Here is a 16,345-nt window from a genome sequence, read left to right on the forward strand (position 1 = left end):
TTTTTCATGTGTAGGGAGGAGGGCTCTCTGAGTGAGGCCTAAATCAGCCAAGGAGTTGGCCAGAGCCAATACAGGTTGGTCGTTTGGGTCATTAAAGCCTAGATTGGTGTTGCCTAATACGAGGATTTGTGACGATGGTTTGGTGTTAGTGGAGAGGAGGGAGATTCTTCTTCAAAGGTGCCTACATGTCCAGGGGGTCTGTAAATCAGATGCATTGTTTATAATGCGCGAATTGCAGAGGGGAAGTTTGACAGTCAATAGTTCACATGATGTAGTAGGGGTGTGTGATGCAATTCTGAGATCCAATGTAACTGCCGATAAAGGCAGTACCACCTCCGCTGGCGGATTCTCCCTCAGCTTTAAGGACCGTGTAGTTGTCAGGCGTAGCAATGAGGAGAGAGGGGCCTGCTGCTGCATGTAGGGCATTGTGGCTGGTTATTTGTGGCCAGAGGAATTTGATATGACTTGCCTAATCTAGCACCCAGTCTAGCATTTCTCACTCTGGTAGGGCATGGGCGATTAGGGATATGTGACATGGTGACAGAATGAGATTTAGTAGTGATATTGTGTCTGCTCGGGGTGCAGACTTGTCGGGTGCCACATGGCATGTAATGGTGGTTGGAGAATTGGCGGTTACAGGTCGTGAAGGAGCATTGGTGGGTATGGCCTTAACCATGGGCTTGAGTGTGGGTAGGAATGCGGTGGGTTTAATCCGGGTAAGGAGAAGTAGTGCTGGGAGAAAATAGTTGGCCTTGATACAGCTTTCCATGTTGGAATGTATAGGCAAGTTGAGTGGGCTTGTAGCATTGAGGGTGAACAAACTAGCGTTTGAAGAATTGGGTTGACTGGTGATGGCACTTGTAATGGTCACAAGGATGTGGAAGCTGATCGACAGTATGACAGTGATATTTTCGGTAGGAACAATCATAGTTACTAACACCAAGGTAAGTGAGTACAGTTTTCTAACACCAAAGTAATCGCGTACAGTTTTCAAAACATAGATTACATGCGCTCGACTACCCTAGACTCGTGTCACGATTTAAAGGATGCTGAAGTGAGTCTGGTGTATTTTGAAACAGGTGCGGCTGATGGAGGTAGTTTGTAAGGGCGGGCACTCTCACAAGCACTGAGGTGCATGTAGGTCTTAGGAACAGTATCACTATTTCAGCTGAGATCGGTCTAGGGATCAGTAGCAGAGTATCAGCTATTTGGCTACAGATTGGTGGTACAGTTAAAGCAGGAATAGAACTAGCATTTGGTGTCAAGGTCCTCAAAAAAGCAAGGGCCTATCAGATAAGAATGCAGGTCATCACAGTATTTGTTAAATATTGGCAAAGACCAGAAAATCAGTCAGACATTCAGAATGCATTGGTACGTTGAATGAAATACATGCAGAGTATAATACAGTACAATTGTGTTAACTGTACAAATGGAAATTCGTTCAGAGGCAAATCATAAACAGAGGCACCAGGTCGCACTAAAGGTAATCAGCGAAGCATACCTGTAACAAGGAGTCCGAAATTCGCGGGAGACGCAGGTCACTGGATTAATGTCTCTTTGGCGGGTTGGATTACGGATTCTGTCATGTGGGTAGGGTGGGATCTATCGGTTGGTAGTAGATGACGGAAGATGAGTGCACGTACCTATACATTTGGAATACGAAGGCACAGTAATGTTAAGGTTGCTGAGTCAAACAGGGGCAAACAGGGGCTTTTTCTAGGTCTTTGTCGTCGGCCGGCGCTTCCGCCTGCCGGTGGTTCTCACTGGCTGAAGTAGGTCCTATTTGCTAAGCAACAGGACATCAACGAGACCCCCTACAACCAAACAACTACAGGCCAATTACAACCGTGCCATTCCTCCTCAAGTTATTGGACAAAGCCGCACGCAGTCAGATCCAAAACTTCCTAGAAACCCACTCTATTCTAGGGACCAGGCAATCTGGGTTCAGGAAATAAATGTCACGGCACTGAAACAGCCCTAGTGAATCTTAAGAACCAGATCACCCAAATCATGTACAGGGGCAAACCAGCCCTTCTACTTCTCCTAGATCTCTCGGCTGCGTTCGACCTGGTTGACCACAAGACTCTCACATCTCACCTCACATACACCGCTAACTTCTCCAAAGAAGCAGCTCTCTGGGTCACTTCTTTCCTCGAAGGAAGAGCAATGAAAGTCTTATCAGACATAGCAAATGCCACACCCACGACCATCCACTGCGGAGTCCCACAGGGATCTTGCACTGCACCCACATTATACAATTTGCTCACGAAGCTCCTCTTCAACAAGCTTGATTCACTTGACATCGCGTATATGAACTACGCTGATGATACTCAGGTACTCCTACCTCTCTGGCTCATACCACACAGACGCTGTGGTGCTTCATACAATTTATTCCACCATACAGGCCTGGATGGCGGTAAATGGCCTCTGCCTCAATGTGGATAAGACAGAAATAATGATACTAGGTCAGAAGAACACCCTAGTCAAACTTAATAAAACTGTACACCAGCTTTACCATTGACAACTCCATTATTCCCGTGTCCACAGCAGTCAAAACTTTGGGGGTCTACCTAGACGCCACCCTATCCATGACTAGACAGGTCAGTGCAATCACATCCCCATCTGCGCATACCACCAAACTCTTAAACACCATTAAACCATACCTATCCAAACCGAACTGTCTTTCAATAGCCAGAGCAACCATTGGAGCCAAACTAGACTACTGCAATGCCTTGCTGGCAGGCACATCCGCAAAAAATCTAAACAGGCTACAAGTCAGGCAGAACAATGCGCTGCGGGCCGCCCTAAGCATCTCAAAAAGGGAGCATATCTCCTAGGCTAGACAATCAGCACATTGGCTCCAGGTAAAGGAGCGTATCACCCTCAAAATCCTCACCCTCACACACAAATACCTCACTCTATCCACACCTTCATATCTATCTGAAACAATCACCAAATCCTCCTCCACGCGTACCCCTAGAACACAATACACGAACCAACTACACATCCCACGTATCAATAGAGCTAAAGCCGGTGGCATAGGCTTCTCATACATTGCTGCCAAAACTTGGAATGCACTACCTTCAGACATCAGAGCAGAAAACTCACTCCCCGAATTTCGAACAAAACTAAAGACTTCATTCCTTGCCCTGTAAAATGTAACTCTCGCTAACTGTCATTGTAAATTCTCTGTACAGTATTATTTGCTTATAATTCTCTGTGTATGTCTCTGATATGTAACTAAGCTATGTCTGTAACAAGCGCCACGATGGCCCTTGGGCTGCCGCACCCTTTCAAATCCGAATAAACAAACAGCCTCGATTTGGTGCAGCGGTGCACCCGACATTTTGAAAACAGGCAGAATAATGGGAATGAAAATCAAAACCACACTGCTGCTGTAAGCAGCCGATTGAAGCTGGCTGGCTTCAGTCGGAAAGGCTGGGGCATTCAAATCAATTATTGCCTCACCGTTGGAACAGCATGACAGGCAGCATGGATGTCTGGGAGGCAGGTAGCATGGAAGGGCTGCAGAATGCGGCTGTCTCTCGGCTCGAGGCAGGATGCTCCTGAAGGTGGCTCCTGCAGAGGAGGAGTGGGGGCTCCTGCCCTCTCCACCTGGAAACAATGGTGCAATATGCATTGCTTTTCCCAGAATTGGCACTCTACCTCGGCTAGAAGTTTGCAACTCCAAGGTCACAAAAGATATTTTTTGGATAACTACATTGTTGTCCCCTTATTTAAACAAACCCCTTGAAATTTGGTGAAATAGCCAAAGTGTAGAATTAGGCGATGAACAGTCAAGCAGGAGTTGGGATTAATTTGCACAAATTGATCTCAAAAGCATGCTTCCCAGTCACTATTACATAGGAGCATATTTAGCTCTCGTTTCTTTTGTATTCCTGTAGGAATTATTATTTATTTAAAATGTGTATAAAGCAAGAACAAGGCAGGCATTCACCAGAGCACTTCACAATGAATACATATATACTCAGATTACATCAAACTTCAAATCGAAATTTAAAAATATTTTTTAGAAAAATCAGACTCATTATTAATTAAAAGAGCAGTTAACAATAGATTAGATCATCAACACACAATACAAGAGTATTACATTATAGATTTTCAGTCATGCTTTCAGGATTTTCCTAAATCTGGATGAATCTGGGATTTCATGTAAATCACTTGGTAATAGGTTCCACTAGTACACTGCAGCAGCTTAGTGTTTTAACAAAAGCTGTATACGTCTGAACTTTGGTACACCCAGTGAGTATTGACTATGGAGACCTTCCGAGATGTTTAAGTTGCCCGCTAGGTCCATGGGGATGTGAAAGTGGATTGCTTTATAGGTTATACATACAAAATTTAAAAGAATCTGGGTTTCCAAAGGTAGCTAATGGAGTGATTGCTAGATGAGAGAAATGTGATTGAATTTCCAGACCTCCTAGACTAAGCGTGCAGCTGCATGAAGTTCCTCTTTCAAAGGGGCCATGAATGTTTGTGGAGTTACAATTAAGATGGAATTTCCATAATCAATTTGTCACAAAAACAATGATTGAACAAAAATCCTGAAATTATCAACCAAAACGTAGTTTTTCACTGCTTTCAAAGCAAATAGATGAAGTTAGAGGATTTGACAAACATGTTAATATGGGAGATGGAAGACATTTTAGCATCAAGATAAGAAACGTATGATTTGGCTGAAGAAGAGGGTTCAGCGGAGGACCCACCTATTCTGGAAATAATAAACCAACTAGAAAATAATGCTTGATTTGAAGAGTTGGAGAAAAATTCGTCTTTGAATGGTTTTGGAAAATGAAAGGACATATAAAAAAAATCCAATCTCCACTAAGCAATTTACTCCATAATCGGGTGTTTGGCTGATTTCATGTTGCTTTTTCCCACATAATCTGCAGCAACTCTGGTTTCTAGCCATTCCCATTCGACATCAAACAGCTTCCATGGTATTAACAAGATTAAATTAAATTTGTAGGAATTTAACAAAGCAATTATTAGGATATGCGTTCAAATAGCCACGAGTGCTTGAATATCTCATATTGAAAAACCTATCCTGTGCCACAGATTTAGTAGCTAATTCAATGGTGAACGGAGGATAGCAGAAATGCAACATGCTGGTCTTGGAAGCAACGCAGAGCAACAGAGGTTCGAATCCCAGATCTGCGCTTAGAAACAGAACTTGTCTTGGTATTAACCGTGTTATTAAAAAAAAAAAAACTATAAAAAAAGTGAGGGACTGCTCCAGATCCATTTCACATCTATTTACCTTTGTTAGGTAAAATATTCTGATGGGGAGGAACCAAAGCGCAAAAAACAAGGAGAGAGCTCCCTGTGCAATGTCTACATCATAATGTTCCTACACTCCAAGGCTAATACCTAGGTTAACTGCCCATTTGAATTCAATAATTAATTAGTCGAGGCCTGAACAACTTTCAGAAATAAAATGTAATTTCTTAACGAACAGGACAGTATGTACAGTGCGCAGCTAGAATTCGAGCAGTACAAACTCAAGGGGGGTTTAGTGGTCAATAAGTTGAGTATAGTTTCTAGACATTGCTTTTCCATCTTACCCAAACTAATGGCATGTTTAACAGCCCATACTTCAGCTCCATATAGCATCACCGGTCAGATTTTGGTCTCATATAAATTGGAGAGATCAAAGAGTAACCTGCATGTTCCTTAGCAAGCATACTATTCTCCCCGTTAATAGATGAATTTTCACCTCTAGGCCTCGTACATGCATAACCCAATTTAGACAAGGGTCAGAAGTGAGGCCATGATAGTTATACAAGGTGACCTGCTCAACAGGTTGATCACCAAGCATCAGTATATAGCTCTTATTAATTTTAGAATTGCCAGAACTGAAAAACAGTCTTAGTTTTTGATATAATAATAGTATGACCATTTAAAGTTGCATACTGATAGAGCTTGTTCAAAGAGCATTCTATGACAAGACGGAGGCGAGCATAATGCTTTATTTCTCTATTACTGTTTCCCACAGCAATTCAAAGAAAAAAAACTTTTTTTTATTTTTTTTATAAACTTTACAACTTTTGTTCTTCCAGCGACTCTGGAAGAGAAAACAACATCAACTTGCAGCAAACATGATAACATGTCCATGATCTATCCACTCTTGAAAACAAAAGACTCTGTCCTCCGTAGTCCCTGCATCACCTCCTTTGTCCAATCGGGGCTAAGCTGCCCTTATAAAATGTCCTTGCCCCCCTCTCTACTCCTCTTTCTTTGTTGCTGTTTACCCAGAGCCAAGTACCTTTAATTCTTGTGACTGTCTAGTCAGGAATTCCATGGTTTACTGAGATTGTGTTTTACATACGGTTACTATCATTGAGTGAATTTGCAGATAATATTTGTACCAACACGCGTGCGCGCGCGTGTATCTAGATTCTAGTTTGGTTTACCTCAATATTCTCCTGCGCGAGCATCTCCGCCCGCATTCGAGTTTTGGGATCCGCGGTAGTTTTTTCTTGCAGGACAGGGGCCGGAGCCGCGAGCGAACGCACTCGCATTAGGCTCTGGCTCCTCCTCCTGCGTAGACGGTCATAACGTTAGACGGGCGGAACGCTCCGGGGCTTTAGGACCCTGCGGGAGCTGCCGAACACATCGAGCCCCACAGGCCACCGCGCGCGCCTCCAACCGTCATTTGCGAGATTGAATGCGGTGGAGCACACGATTACACACAGCGTTTTGTCTACTTGACACAATTCAAACGCCGTAGCCCGCTCCTGGTAGAGTCTGGGTTCAAGACATCTTGTGGAGAGGTCGGTTTAGCTAGGCACTTTTTCCTGGGCATAAAAAAATTTAAACAAAAACAAAAAAATTATATATATTGTTTGAGAGCTGAGGTGCCAGCCTGTTGGAAATATGGCACAGTTTACAGAGCCCAGACAGTCTAGATCTACTACCCCAGAATGGAGTTCCGAGGAATGGGAGGAGGACCTCAGGCAGAGTGAACAGGACCTCTCCCAGAGTTTTAAGATGGTTTTGTGGGACTCTCTCTCCCACGCAGTAGCCCAAGGGGTACTCCCTCTTACACAGAGGCTGAATCACCTAGAGGCTATACTGAACGCTCAGAAAGCAGAGCAGAGACCTAAGAAAAGGGCGCTCAGCCCTGGCGAGGGCACCTCAGCAAGACACCCTGAACAGAGGGTTGATCCCAAGGGGGTAAAAAGGCTCGGCAGAGCTCAGGCTCTAAGACGCCCCTGAGCCACGCAGAAGGGGTAGGTTTGGTGCCCCAAGAGTCAGTTGACCCGGTGCATAGGCTAAAAGAAGCCTTCTTTAAAAGGGCAACGGTGCCGGACTCTCGACCCCCAACCCCAGGGGTGTACAATGTGGGTGAAGAAGTGGATGCCGGGTACACTCCAGACGAAGAAAGTGGGGAGGAAGAAGAAGTTCCCTCTCAATAACCATCCCAACAAATCCCAAAAGATGACAATTTGGGCAATATGTTCGATTCGGAGGCGATCCGGCATCCGAGATCTACGGAATGGGTGCCTTCACCCAGAGTGGCCCAATATATGACCCTCCACATGAGAAAGCCCCTCGACCGCGAGGTCAGAGCCAGAATGAGGGCGGAATGCCGTAGGCCCGATTTGCCGGGTAAAGTTATCGAGACCCCGGATCTCAATCCCAAAATGGTTACGTTTGTCACGAAGACCTCCAAGGACATAAGGAAGGGGGTAGACAGGGCGTGGAGAGGCTGCCAGGACAAACGTCTAGACCTCTCCGGCCCGCTGGAAAAGATTATGGATTTAGCCGAAAGGGCTATAGATACGGGCACCCCGGTAGACCTCCAGGTTCTTGCTAGCTGGGCCCAGTGCACGGTTTGCCTTCTAGGTAACGCGAATTGCGCTGGGCAACAGAACGAAGACGCGGGGTACTCCTAAAAATTGACAACAAACTTAGCGACCTGGCCTCGTACGAGGCAGGAGAGGGCGCAAAAGGCATGCTTTTCGGGGAAGCCTTCGCTAAAGAAATGAATCAATTTGTGGGCACATGTTCCGCCCTGGAGAAGGCCCAATCTTCGATCAGAAGAATTTTTCCCGGTCGTCTTTTTGCCGGGACCGGACGCTCACGGGGTCAAGCATCCGGTCGCTTCGCGACGCAGCGAAGGCCCCAAGGACCGAGGTCCCAGTATTGGGAATTGAGACAACAAGATAATGTCTTCCCGCAACAAAGCCGGTATCCGAGGAACAGGAGGGGAAGAGAAGCTTACAGGCAGCAAAACGCTCCAACCGGTGAGTGCGGGGATTATTCCCCTCAAAGTGGGGGGCAGGACAGGGAGCTTTTTGCATGCATTGCACAGTTTATCAAACGATGCGTGGGTCCTGCAAGCGGTGTCAGGTATGGCGTTAGATTTCGTGGGGACCCCCTCCCAGGCCCGGGTACCAAGCCACATCCTCAAGGCGCAAAGCGAAGAGGCATTGCTGCACAGCGAGTTAGGCAAGCTAGCGAGCAAAGGGGCGGTAGAGCGGGAGAAGCGAGACAAACCGGGTTTGATCAGCAACATGTTTCTGGTGCACAGAGGGGACAAGGTCAGGCCCGTAATAAATCTAAAAAGCCTAAACGAGTGGGTAGTGTACAGACACTTCAAGATGGAGGCAATCCACCTTCTTCAGGATCTTCTCAGGACAGGGGACTGGCTAGCGTGCCTCGACCTCAAAGATGCTTACCTCACGATACCTATAGCAAAAGATTACCGGAGATTTCTCCGGTTCAGATGGAACACAGTGGTATGGAGGATCACGTCTTCCCTTTGGTCTAGCTTCCGCCCCATGGGCTTTTACCAAGCTCATGAGGCCAGTAGCAGCAGCGATTCGAGAAAGCGGGATAAGAATAATCATCTACCTAGACGATATCTTGATCCTAGGCCAGAACGCGGCACTCCTTCAAGAGCAAGCGGCATGGGTATGCAACCTAGTCACTTCACTTGGTTTCATCATCAACACAGAAAAGTCAGACTTACACCCCGCGCAGCGTATAGAGTTCCCAGGATTCACAATAGACACAAACAAAGCCTTCGCTAGAGTTACCAGCTCGGAAAGTTCGAGAGATTCGGAAGGAACTGAGGGCAGTTTTAGCAAAAAGAGTGATTTCTCTGCGCAACCTTGCCCGAATAGTGGGCCTGTTGGCAGCCTCGATTCAGGCGATATTCCCAGGGCCCCTGCACTACAGAGCCCTACAGAGGCTAAAGATAAGGCATCTCAGAGGGGGCTTAGGGTATCACCAACTAGTCTCGCTAGACCAAGACGCCGTTACAGAGCTTCAATGGTGGTTACACAATATGGAAGCCTGGAACGGCAGAGCGATATTCAGAGACACGCCAGATCTAGTGATAGAGTCAGATGCCAGCAGACTAGGCTGGGGAGCCAGATGCGGGGGATTACAAACAGGCGGCAAATGGTCCCAATACGAGCTCAAGCTGCACATAAACTGCTTGGAACTTTTAGCGTTCCTTCGCGGTGAAAGCATTCACGCAAGACTGAGTGAGTTGCTGTGTCCTTCTCAAAATGGACAACATTTCGGCTGTCCGATACGTGAACAAGCTCGGAGATACATCCTCCAGGATGCTGGCAGAACTAGCCAAAGACTTTTGGCATCACTGTTTGGATCAACAGATATCTGTGTCAGCAGAGTATTTACCAGGCACCCAGAATACGGTAGCGGATTGGAATTCACGATATCTGGTAGACTCCAGCGATTGGCGACTACTTCCGAGCATATTCGAGCGCATCCATCAGCTGTGGGGACCTTTGGACCTCGATCTATTCGCCTCCAGACTCAACACTCAGCTCCCCAGGTTCTACAGCTGGAGGATGGATCCAGAGGCGATAGGGACGGACGCGTTCTTGCAACAGTGGTCAGGAGCCGTTCACTACGCCTTTCCCCCATTCATCATGTTGACAAGGACAGTGTGCGAAAGTGAGGAGGGAGCAAGCAGAGCTAGTGCTCATTGTCCCATTGTGGAAGTCCCAACCATGGTTTCCAGTAGTGATGGAACTTTCTACGGATTTTCCGAGAGTGATTCCTCACAGGCTGGACATGCTACTGAGCCCCGAGGGACAATTCCACCCGCTCGTAGCGGGAGAGTCGCTCACCCTGCTAGCATGCCGGGTTTCAGGCAACGTTGGGAGCTGCCAGGAATTTTGCAGCTCGCTGCAGATTGCATCAGAAACTCATGGGCGCCTTCCACCTTAGGAGCTATGGTGCCGTTTGGGAGGAGTGGGATGCGTACTGCGCAACCATCGGTGTTCATCCCATTTCGGCGTCTCTAGTGCACGTGCTAAACTTCTTAGCCCGGAAGTTTGAAGATAGGGGTGCCTACAGGACAATAGGAGTTTACAGGTCCGCGATTTCAGCAGGGCATGACAGGCTTGACGGTCATCCGATAGGAGAACACCAAGCCGTAGTCCAACTGTTAAAAGGTATGAAGTTGAGGAAGCCACCCGAACCCAAATACTCAGTTCTATGGGATGTCCGTAAAGTTTTTCGGTTATTTTCGGATTGGCCGGAAAACAAAGATCTCTCAAGATCTCAGCTATCAGGCAAACTGGCTATGCTTTTATTTCTCAAGCATGTAGGAGAGTATCGGATGTCAAAGCTTTAGAGATAGATCGTAAGATTTTTTATCCTGAAGGGGTAGCATTCAATATAGCTAATCGAACGAAATCAGATTCAACAGTCATCTCTTATCCATACTTCCCAAACAACGCTAAATTATGCGTAGCGCAGTGCATTAGACTATGAGGTAGCTACAGCAGCGCTAAGGCCCACAGGAGTGACGCAGCTTTTAATTGCGCGTAGGAAACCCTTCCATGCAGTAGCGACAGCCACCATAGCGAGATGGGTGAGAGAGGTGATGCAGTGGGCAGGAATAGATTTGTCTCAGTTTGGCGCGCATTCAGCAAGAGGGGCAATGGCTTCCAGCACGTTTGCAGCAGGCGTGCCTCTGCAGGATATTATGAGAGCGGCTGACTGGTCCAATAAATGTACTTTTAAGACTTTTTATTTTAAACCTGTCTCTCAAATTGCAAACAGGGTATTGGATAGCTTTGAACAAGCATAATGCTTGCCTCCGTCTTGTCATAGAATGGAGATTGTCCAGGCTTACAGCTCAGGCAGTCTTGATTCTATTAAAGACAAGGAGGCGAGCATTATATCCCACCCTTTCAGACGAACCAGAGTCATGAATTGTATTATAACCTTGTGTCAAGTAAGCACCCACCCTCATGATCACGCCTCTATCTATTGCAGGAGAAGAACAGAAGGCGTCTTGAGTCAGTCACGGAGCCTAAGAGTTAGGAGTTGTTCGTTTGAGACCACAAGGGGACGGAGCTCAGCGAAGTTCAAGCAGAAGCTCACAGTTAAAGTTTCGGTTCTGATGGTTGGATCAAGTTTCTCCAATTAAGTTCCTCAGACACAGGCCAAAGAAAGAGGAGTAGAGAGGGGGGCAAGGACATTTTATAAGGGCAGCTTAGCCCGGATTGGAGAAAGGAGATGATACAAGGACTACAGAGGACCCAGGGAACTATGGGTAGTGGTAGTCCAGAGTCTTTTGTTTTCAAGAGTGGATAGATCATGGACATGTTATCATGTTTGCTGCAAGTTGATGTTGTTTTCGATTCCAGGAGTCGCTGGAAGAACAAAAGTTGTAAAGTTTATAAAAATAAAAAAAAGGTTTTTTTCTTTGAATTACTGTGGGAAACAGTAATAAAGGAATAAAGCATAATGCTCGCCTCCTTGTCTTAAATAGAATCAAGACTGCCTGAGCTGTAAGCCTGGACAATCTTCATTGTAAGCCACTAGGCGGTTAGCATACAAGGAAGAGATTGTCCGAATACCAAAGCCACGGTATCCTAAAAGTCCCCAATCGGGGCAGGTATACCTTAGGCGACCTCCGTGCTTCAGACAAATCCCTGAGATAAAGGTGTAATAATAACGTGGCAAAAATACAACCCTGCTTTAAACCAACGCTTGTGTCAATGGGATTCATAGTGGCCCTAGTGTTAGGTATCCTAGCCTGGACTAGGTTGCTGAGCAAAGCGATAAGTATCTTAAGCAGACCAAGGAGGAATCTCCCACCTGTGTCATTTCTGCCACAATCTCTCTGGACGGTATCGAAGGCAGCACTAAAGTGAACGAAGGCTGCATAGGTATGCAGTGTTCTAGTGGCCGAAGAGGATTCACTGAGATCTACTAGCATCAAGATATTGGTCCAAGTGCCAGCGCCTTTTAAACATTCACTTTGAAACATGGGAATGAGATTGCCATTAGCCGCCAAAGTACTCCGTTCCAGCAACAACACTCTCGCAAACAACTTTGCAGGGGCATCCAACATGGCTAGCAACCTATCATTTTTGGCCTCACGCCTAGAACCTTTTTTGTACACAGGCACAAAAAGCGAGTATTCAAGTATTACATATTTGACAGTTGGATTCTCTAGCGGTGTCATGTATAAATTAAAAGTCAGGGCGGTAGAATTGACCCCCGACAGAAACCATGGGGAACTACAAATGATTCAGATCATGAGGTCCCCATCACAACAGTTTGTTTTCTGTTCAGCAAAAAGGAGCGAAACCCACTCCAATATGGGGCTTCCAATCCCCATACAACAAGATAGTATATCTATCAAGATCTCATGCTCTCGTTTCGAATGTTGCGCAACAAATCCAATATCACCAATAAACAAGAATCTCCATCTAAAGTTCAACAAATATCATCGGAATATGCAGGGTAATGGTGTCTGTGCTACAGACTGGTCGAAAACCAGACTGGAATGGTGCAAGTACATTCGGTTTCAAAGATCCAATCATTCAATTGGTTGGATACAATCTTCTCAATGAACTTGCCCAAAAATGGCTGAGAAATAACTGCCTTTTATTGGACAAATAATTTGTGTCCAGATCAGGCTTTCAATAAAGGAGAAACATGCCCCGTTTTAAGGGCATACGGAAAATAACTAGGCACAAGAGAGCGATGTATTAATTGTAAAAGCCATGAAGAAAAATGTGAAAGTCGTGTGAAAGAAGCTGGAAAAGGGTAATCCAAGAAATAAGTAGCTTGAGTCTTATGCATTAACATAGTGAGTTTAGCTTCATCAGGGAAGATAAAAGAATCCCATCTTGTATTTGTTTTTTGCAGGCTAGTGGCATACTTCCTATAGGCAGGCTTTCTGAATACCCTCATCTTCTGAGGAAAAAAAAGGCAACAATGTTGACATTTAGTATCAATTACAAGAATTTTCCTAACTTTTAATAAAGCAAACAGTGCTTTAGGTTGATTAGATGGCAATACTATCGACAACAAATTATGTTTACCTTTGGAAATCTCATTATTGTAGCAGAGTCTGGCCAACTTTACATATTCAGTATTCAAAGTTAAGGCAAAGTGCCGCCAGATGCATTCAAGACGTCAAACACCGACATTGACCATTTAATGCTGCCGAACCAGGAGGCCGAGGACTTTTATCGGATGTGTTTCCTATGTAAGAGGAGCAACCTCAACCATAGCAAGCTACAGGTCGTTTCCAGAATTACTAAAAACATTGTCCACTGAAACATTATCATTTGTAATATTAACTTCTTCCAGAGCGATGCCAAAGCAAGCGCATGCAGTGAATGAACACCTTTTTAAAATAGCCTGTTTCTCGATTCTTGTAACGTTGCATTCTCTATCTCCCAGGGGAATTCTCTCTGCTGTGCTCTTATGGGGAAGGAATAATGTGGATTGCTATGTCTCAATATCTATATTGCTAGTCTGCCTCTCTCTCATGCATCAATTCCTTTACCTTACTCCATTTCAGACCCATCTAAGATTTTCGTGCATGTTTTACTTGAACGTGTGTGTATTTTTTGATGTCTCACAAGAGTAGTTGTGACGCTGAAGCCTTTACCACATTCACAGCAAACATAAGGTTTTTCTCCGCTATGAGTTCTAAGATGTATTAATATCTTGGAGTTACGATCAAACCTTTTTTCACATTTGTCACATGCATACGGCTTTGGATGAACTTTATTTTCTAAAATTGCTGAAGGCTTTTTGAAGCTTTCACCATGGTTTTCAGACGAGTGACAATTCTTGGCATTGTGCAACTTTTGATGTCTTACAAGAGATGAATGAACAGTGAAGCTTCCCCAACAAATAGAGCACACAAAAGGTTTCTCTCCAGAGTGATCCTTTTGATGAGCATTTTGATGCCTGAGCAGAGAGGAACTGAGGGGGAATCTCTTGTCACATTCAGTGCATGCAAAGGGCTTCTCCCCAGTGTGACTTCTCAGATGAATCCGTAATTGTGAAGCTCTGGAACAGCGTTTCTCGCATTCCGTGCATGCATAGGGCTTCTCATGTAGGGGAAGCTTCTGTTGTGCGGAAAGAGATGAACTCTTGCTAAGGCTGCCGGCACCTGTGTTGCTCTCAAGTTGCAATTCTCTGTGTGAACTTTGATGTTTCTCGAGGCTTGCTTTGGAGCTGTAGCTTCTGGGACACGCGACGCATGCATAGCGCGTCTCTCCAGCGTGATTTCTCAAATGTACGATTAATCCAGAGCGCCTACTGTAGCTTTTGTTACATTCTTTACACTCGTGGCCCTTTTCACCCACGTGAAGTTTTAGGTGGTTTTCATGGGAGGAGCTGGAGTCAAAGCCTTTCTTGCATGTGCTGCACACATAGGGTTTGTGAATATTCTGATGTCTTGCAACCGATGATCTTGTGCTGAAACCCTTCCCACATTTCTTACACGGGTATGGTTTCTTGATCCTGTGAAGAGTTCTTTCTCTACTTAATGCTAATTGATGTGGAATTCCTCCATCACATTCAGTGCTTGTGTCAGGTGTGTGTCCTGTGTGGTCCTGCTGAGTGCCTATTGGAGAGCTCTCTTCTTGTGTGTTAAATGTATTGGTCTCATGATTTGCACAAGGGTTGAGATCCTGAAATGGTGTGCAGCATTCTCCTACCTGCTTCAGTGTTGACCATTCTGCATGGCTTTTCTGATGTTCCACCGAAAAGCACATGTCGTCACTGCCTCTTTCAAGTTCATGCAAGGATTCCCTGGTCTCTGCTATGCAACTTTCCATGTCAGTTTCCATTATGCGCCGCTGAATTAGATTACAATTTATCATTATTTTGTGCTCCCACGTTTTGTCGTCTTCATAGATCTGTTTACTGCTGTGTATGTTACCACATTCTTCCCACTTGCTTTGTTCACCTTCATTGCACTATTTCATTGTGTAGAGGTTTCACAATGCAAGGATTGCTCTGTCATTATGTAGCGCAGACCTCTGCTTCACCCGTGTCTTTGTCCGCTTGGTTTTTCTCCAAACAATTGAATTACTTTTTGGATAGCTCTCCTGTGCAACGTTTAGCACAATACAAAAATTGGTCTCATTTTAGTCCATGCTTGCATTTTCTGTGGATTGAAATGAAGTACAGATATTAAACTTCAGCATAACAGGGAAAAGATGTACAAAATGCGAATAAGACACAGGCATAGAACAAAATCCAATTTCAAACATGAATATATAGGACATAAACGCGATTAATTCATTACTTTGTCCTAAATGAAGATGGTGTGCTCAACTCAATATTAGTCCAAAGGATAAACACCCTCTGCGCCACAGGTTATACAAGGATCTGTGCAGTGGATACTTTGCACACTCTTGCAAAGCCCACAGAACGTTCTTCCATTGCTGGCAAACTAGGAATCAAAGGGTGGGGGCGGTAGGTCTGGAGTTTTAATGATTCTAAATCACAAGTATATCTCACAAAAAAGAACTGTCACAACCGGCCTGATGTACAAGTGCAAGGAATGGAGATCCCAGCAGATTGATAAACAAGAAATGGACAGTACAGCTCGACCAACAAAGGAATGGGAATTTGGATGCCATACCAGAGAGTATGTAAAACTATATACTGACCAAGTAAAAGTAAAATCCAAAAAGCACCTGAAGCATCTATAGCGGGATAGGGAATCTACTGCTGGAATCAATCACACTCTGGCCCCTATAGGAATTTATTTTGCGGGCTAGGGCTGTTGGTCCACTTGTAACTTCTATAAGACATGCATTACTTACCGTAAAAGCATTTCTGATGATTGTATCGGCTTAGATTCACATGCTGTGCATATGGTCCGACATCCAGTGGTAACCGCGGAGTATTGCATCTTGTCTTTCGGGAACCGAAACGGGACGTCGGCATAGGCGTGTCTGAAACACTATCCCTATCGTGACGTGTGTAGTACCCAAAATCCCTCACGCGCCGAGGTCCCTCCGATTATTTCTGCCATGAGGGAGCCCAAGGCTATAGTGAGTGAGTACAT

General features: G+C 45.2%; 1 protein-coding gene across 1 annotated transcript; it reads right to left on the reverse strand.

Moving 5' to 3' along the window:
• Nucleotides 1-13,820: 13,820 nt before the first annotated feature.
• LOC138515427 (zinc finger protein ZFP2-like) lies at nucleotides 13,821-15,116 on the reverse strand. The gene has a single exon (XM_069630271.1). The coding sequence runs from the start codon at nucleotides 15,114-15,116 to the stop codon at nucleotides 13,821-13,823; it is 1,296 nt and encodes a 431-aa protein (XP_069486372.1).
• Between the last annotated feature and the right edge of the window lie 1,229 nt (nucleotides 15,117-16,345).

The sequence above is a fragment of the Ambystoma mexicanum genome, chromosome 6q, assembly GCF_040938575.1.
Source record: "Ambystoma mexicanum isolate Mex_15411 chromosome 6q, UKY_AmexF1_1, whole genome shotgun sequence".
NCBI lineage: Eukaryota > Metazoa > Chordata > Amphibia > Caudata > Ambystomatidae > Ambystoma > Ambystoma mexicanum.

Bases quoted from the DNA above. Each gene is read 5' to 3' on its own strand.
- LOC138515427 (XM_069630271.1), bottom strand. From the start codon at position 15,116: ATGGAAACTGACATGGAAAGTTGCATAGCAGAGACCAGGGAATCCTTG.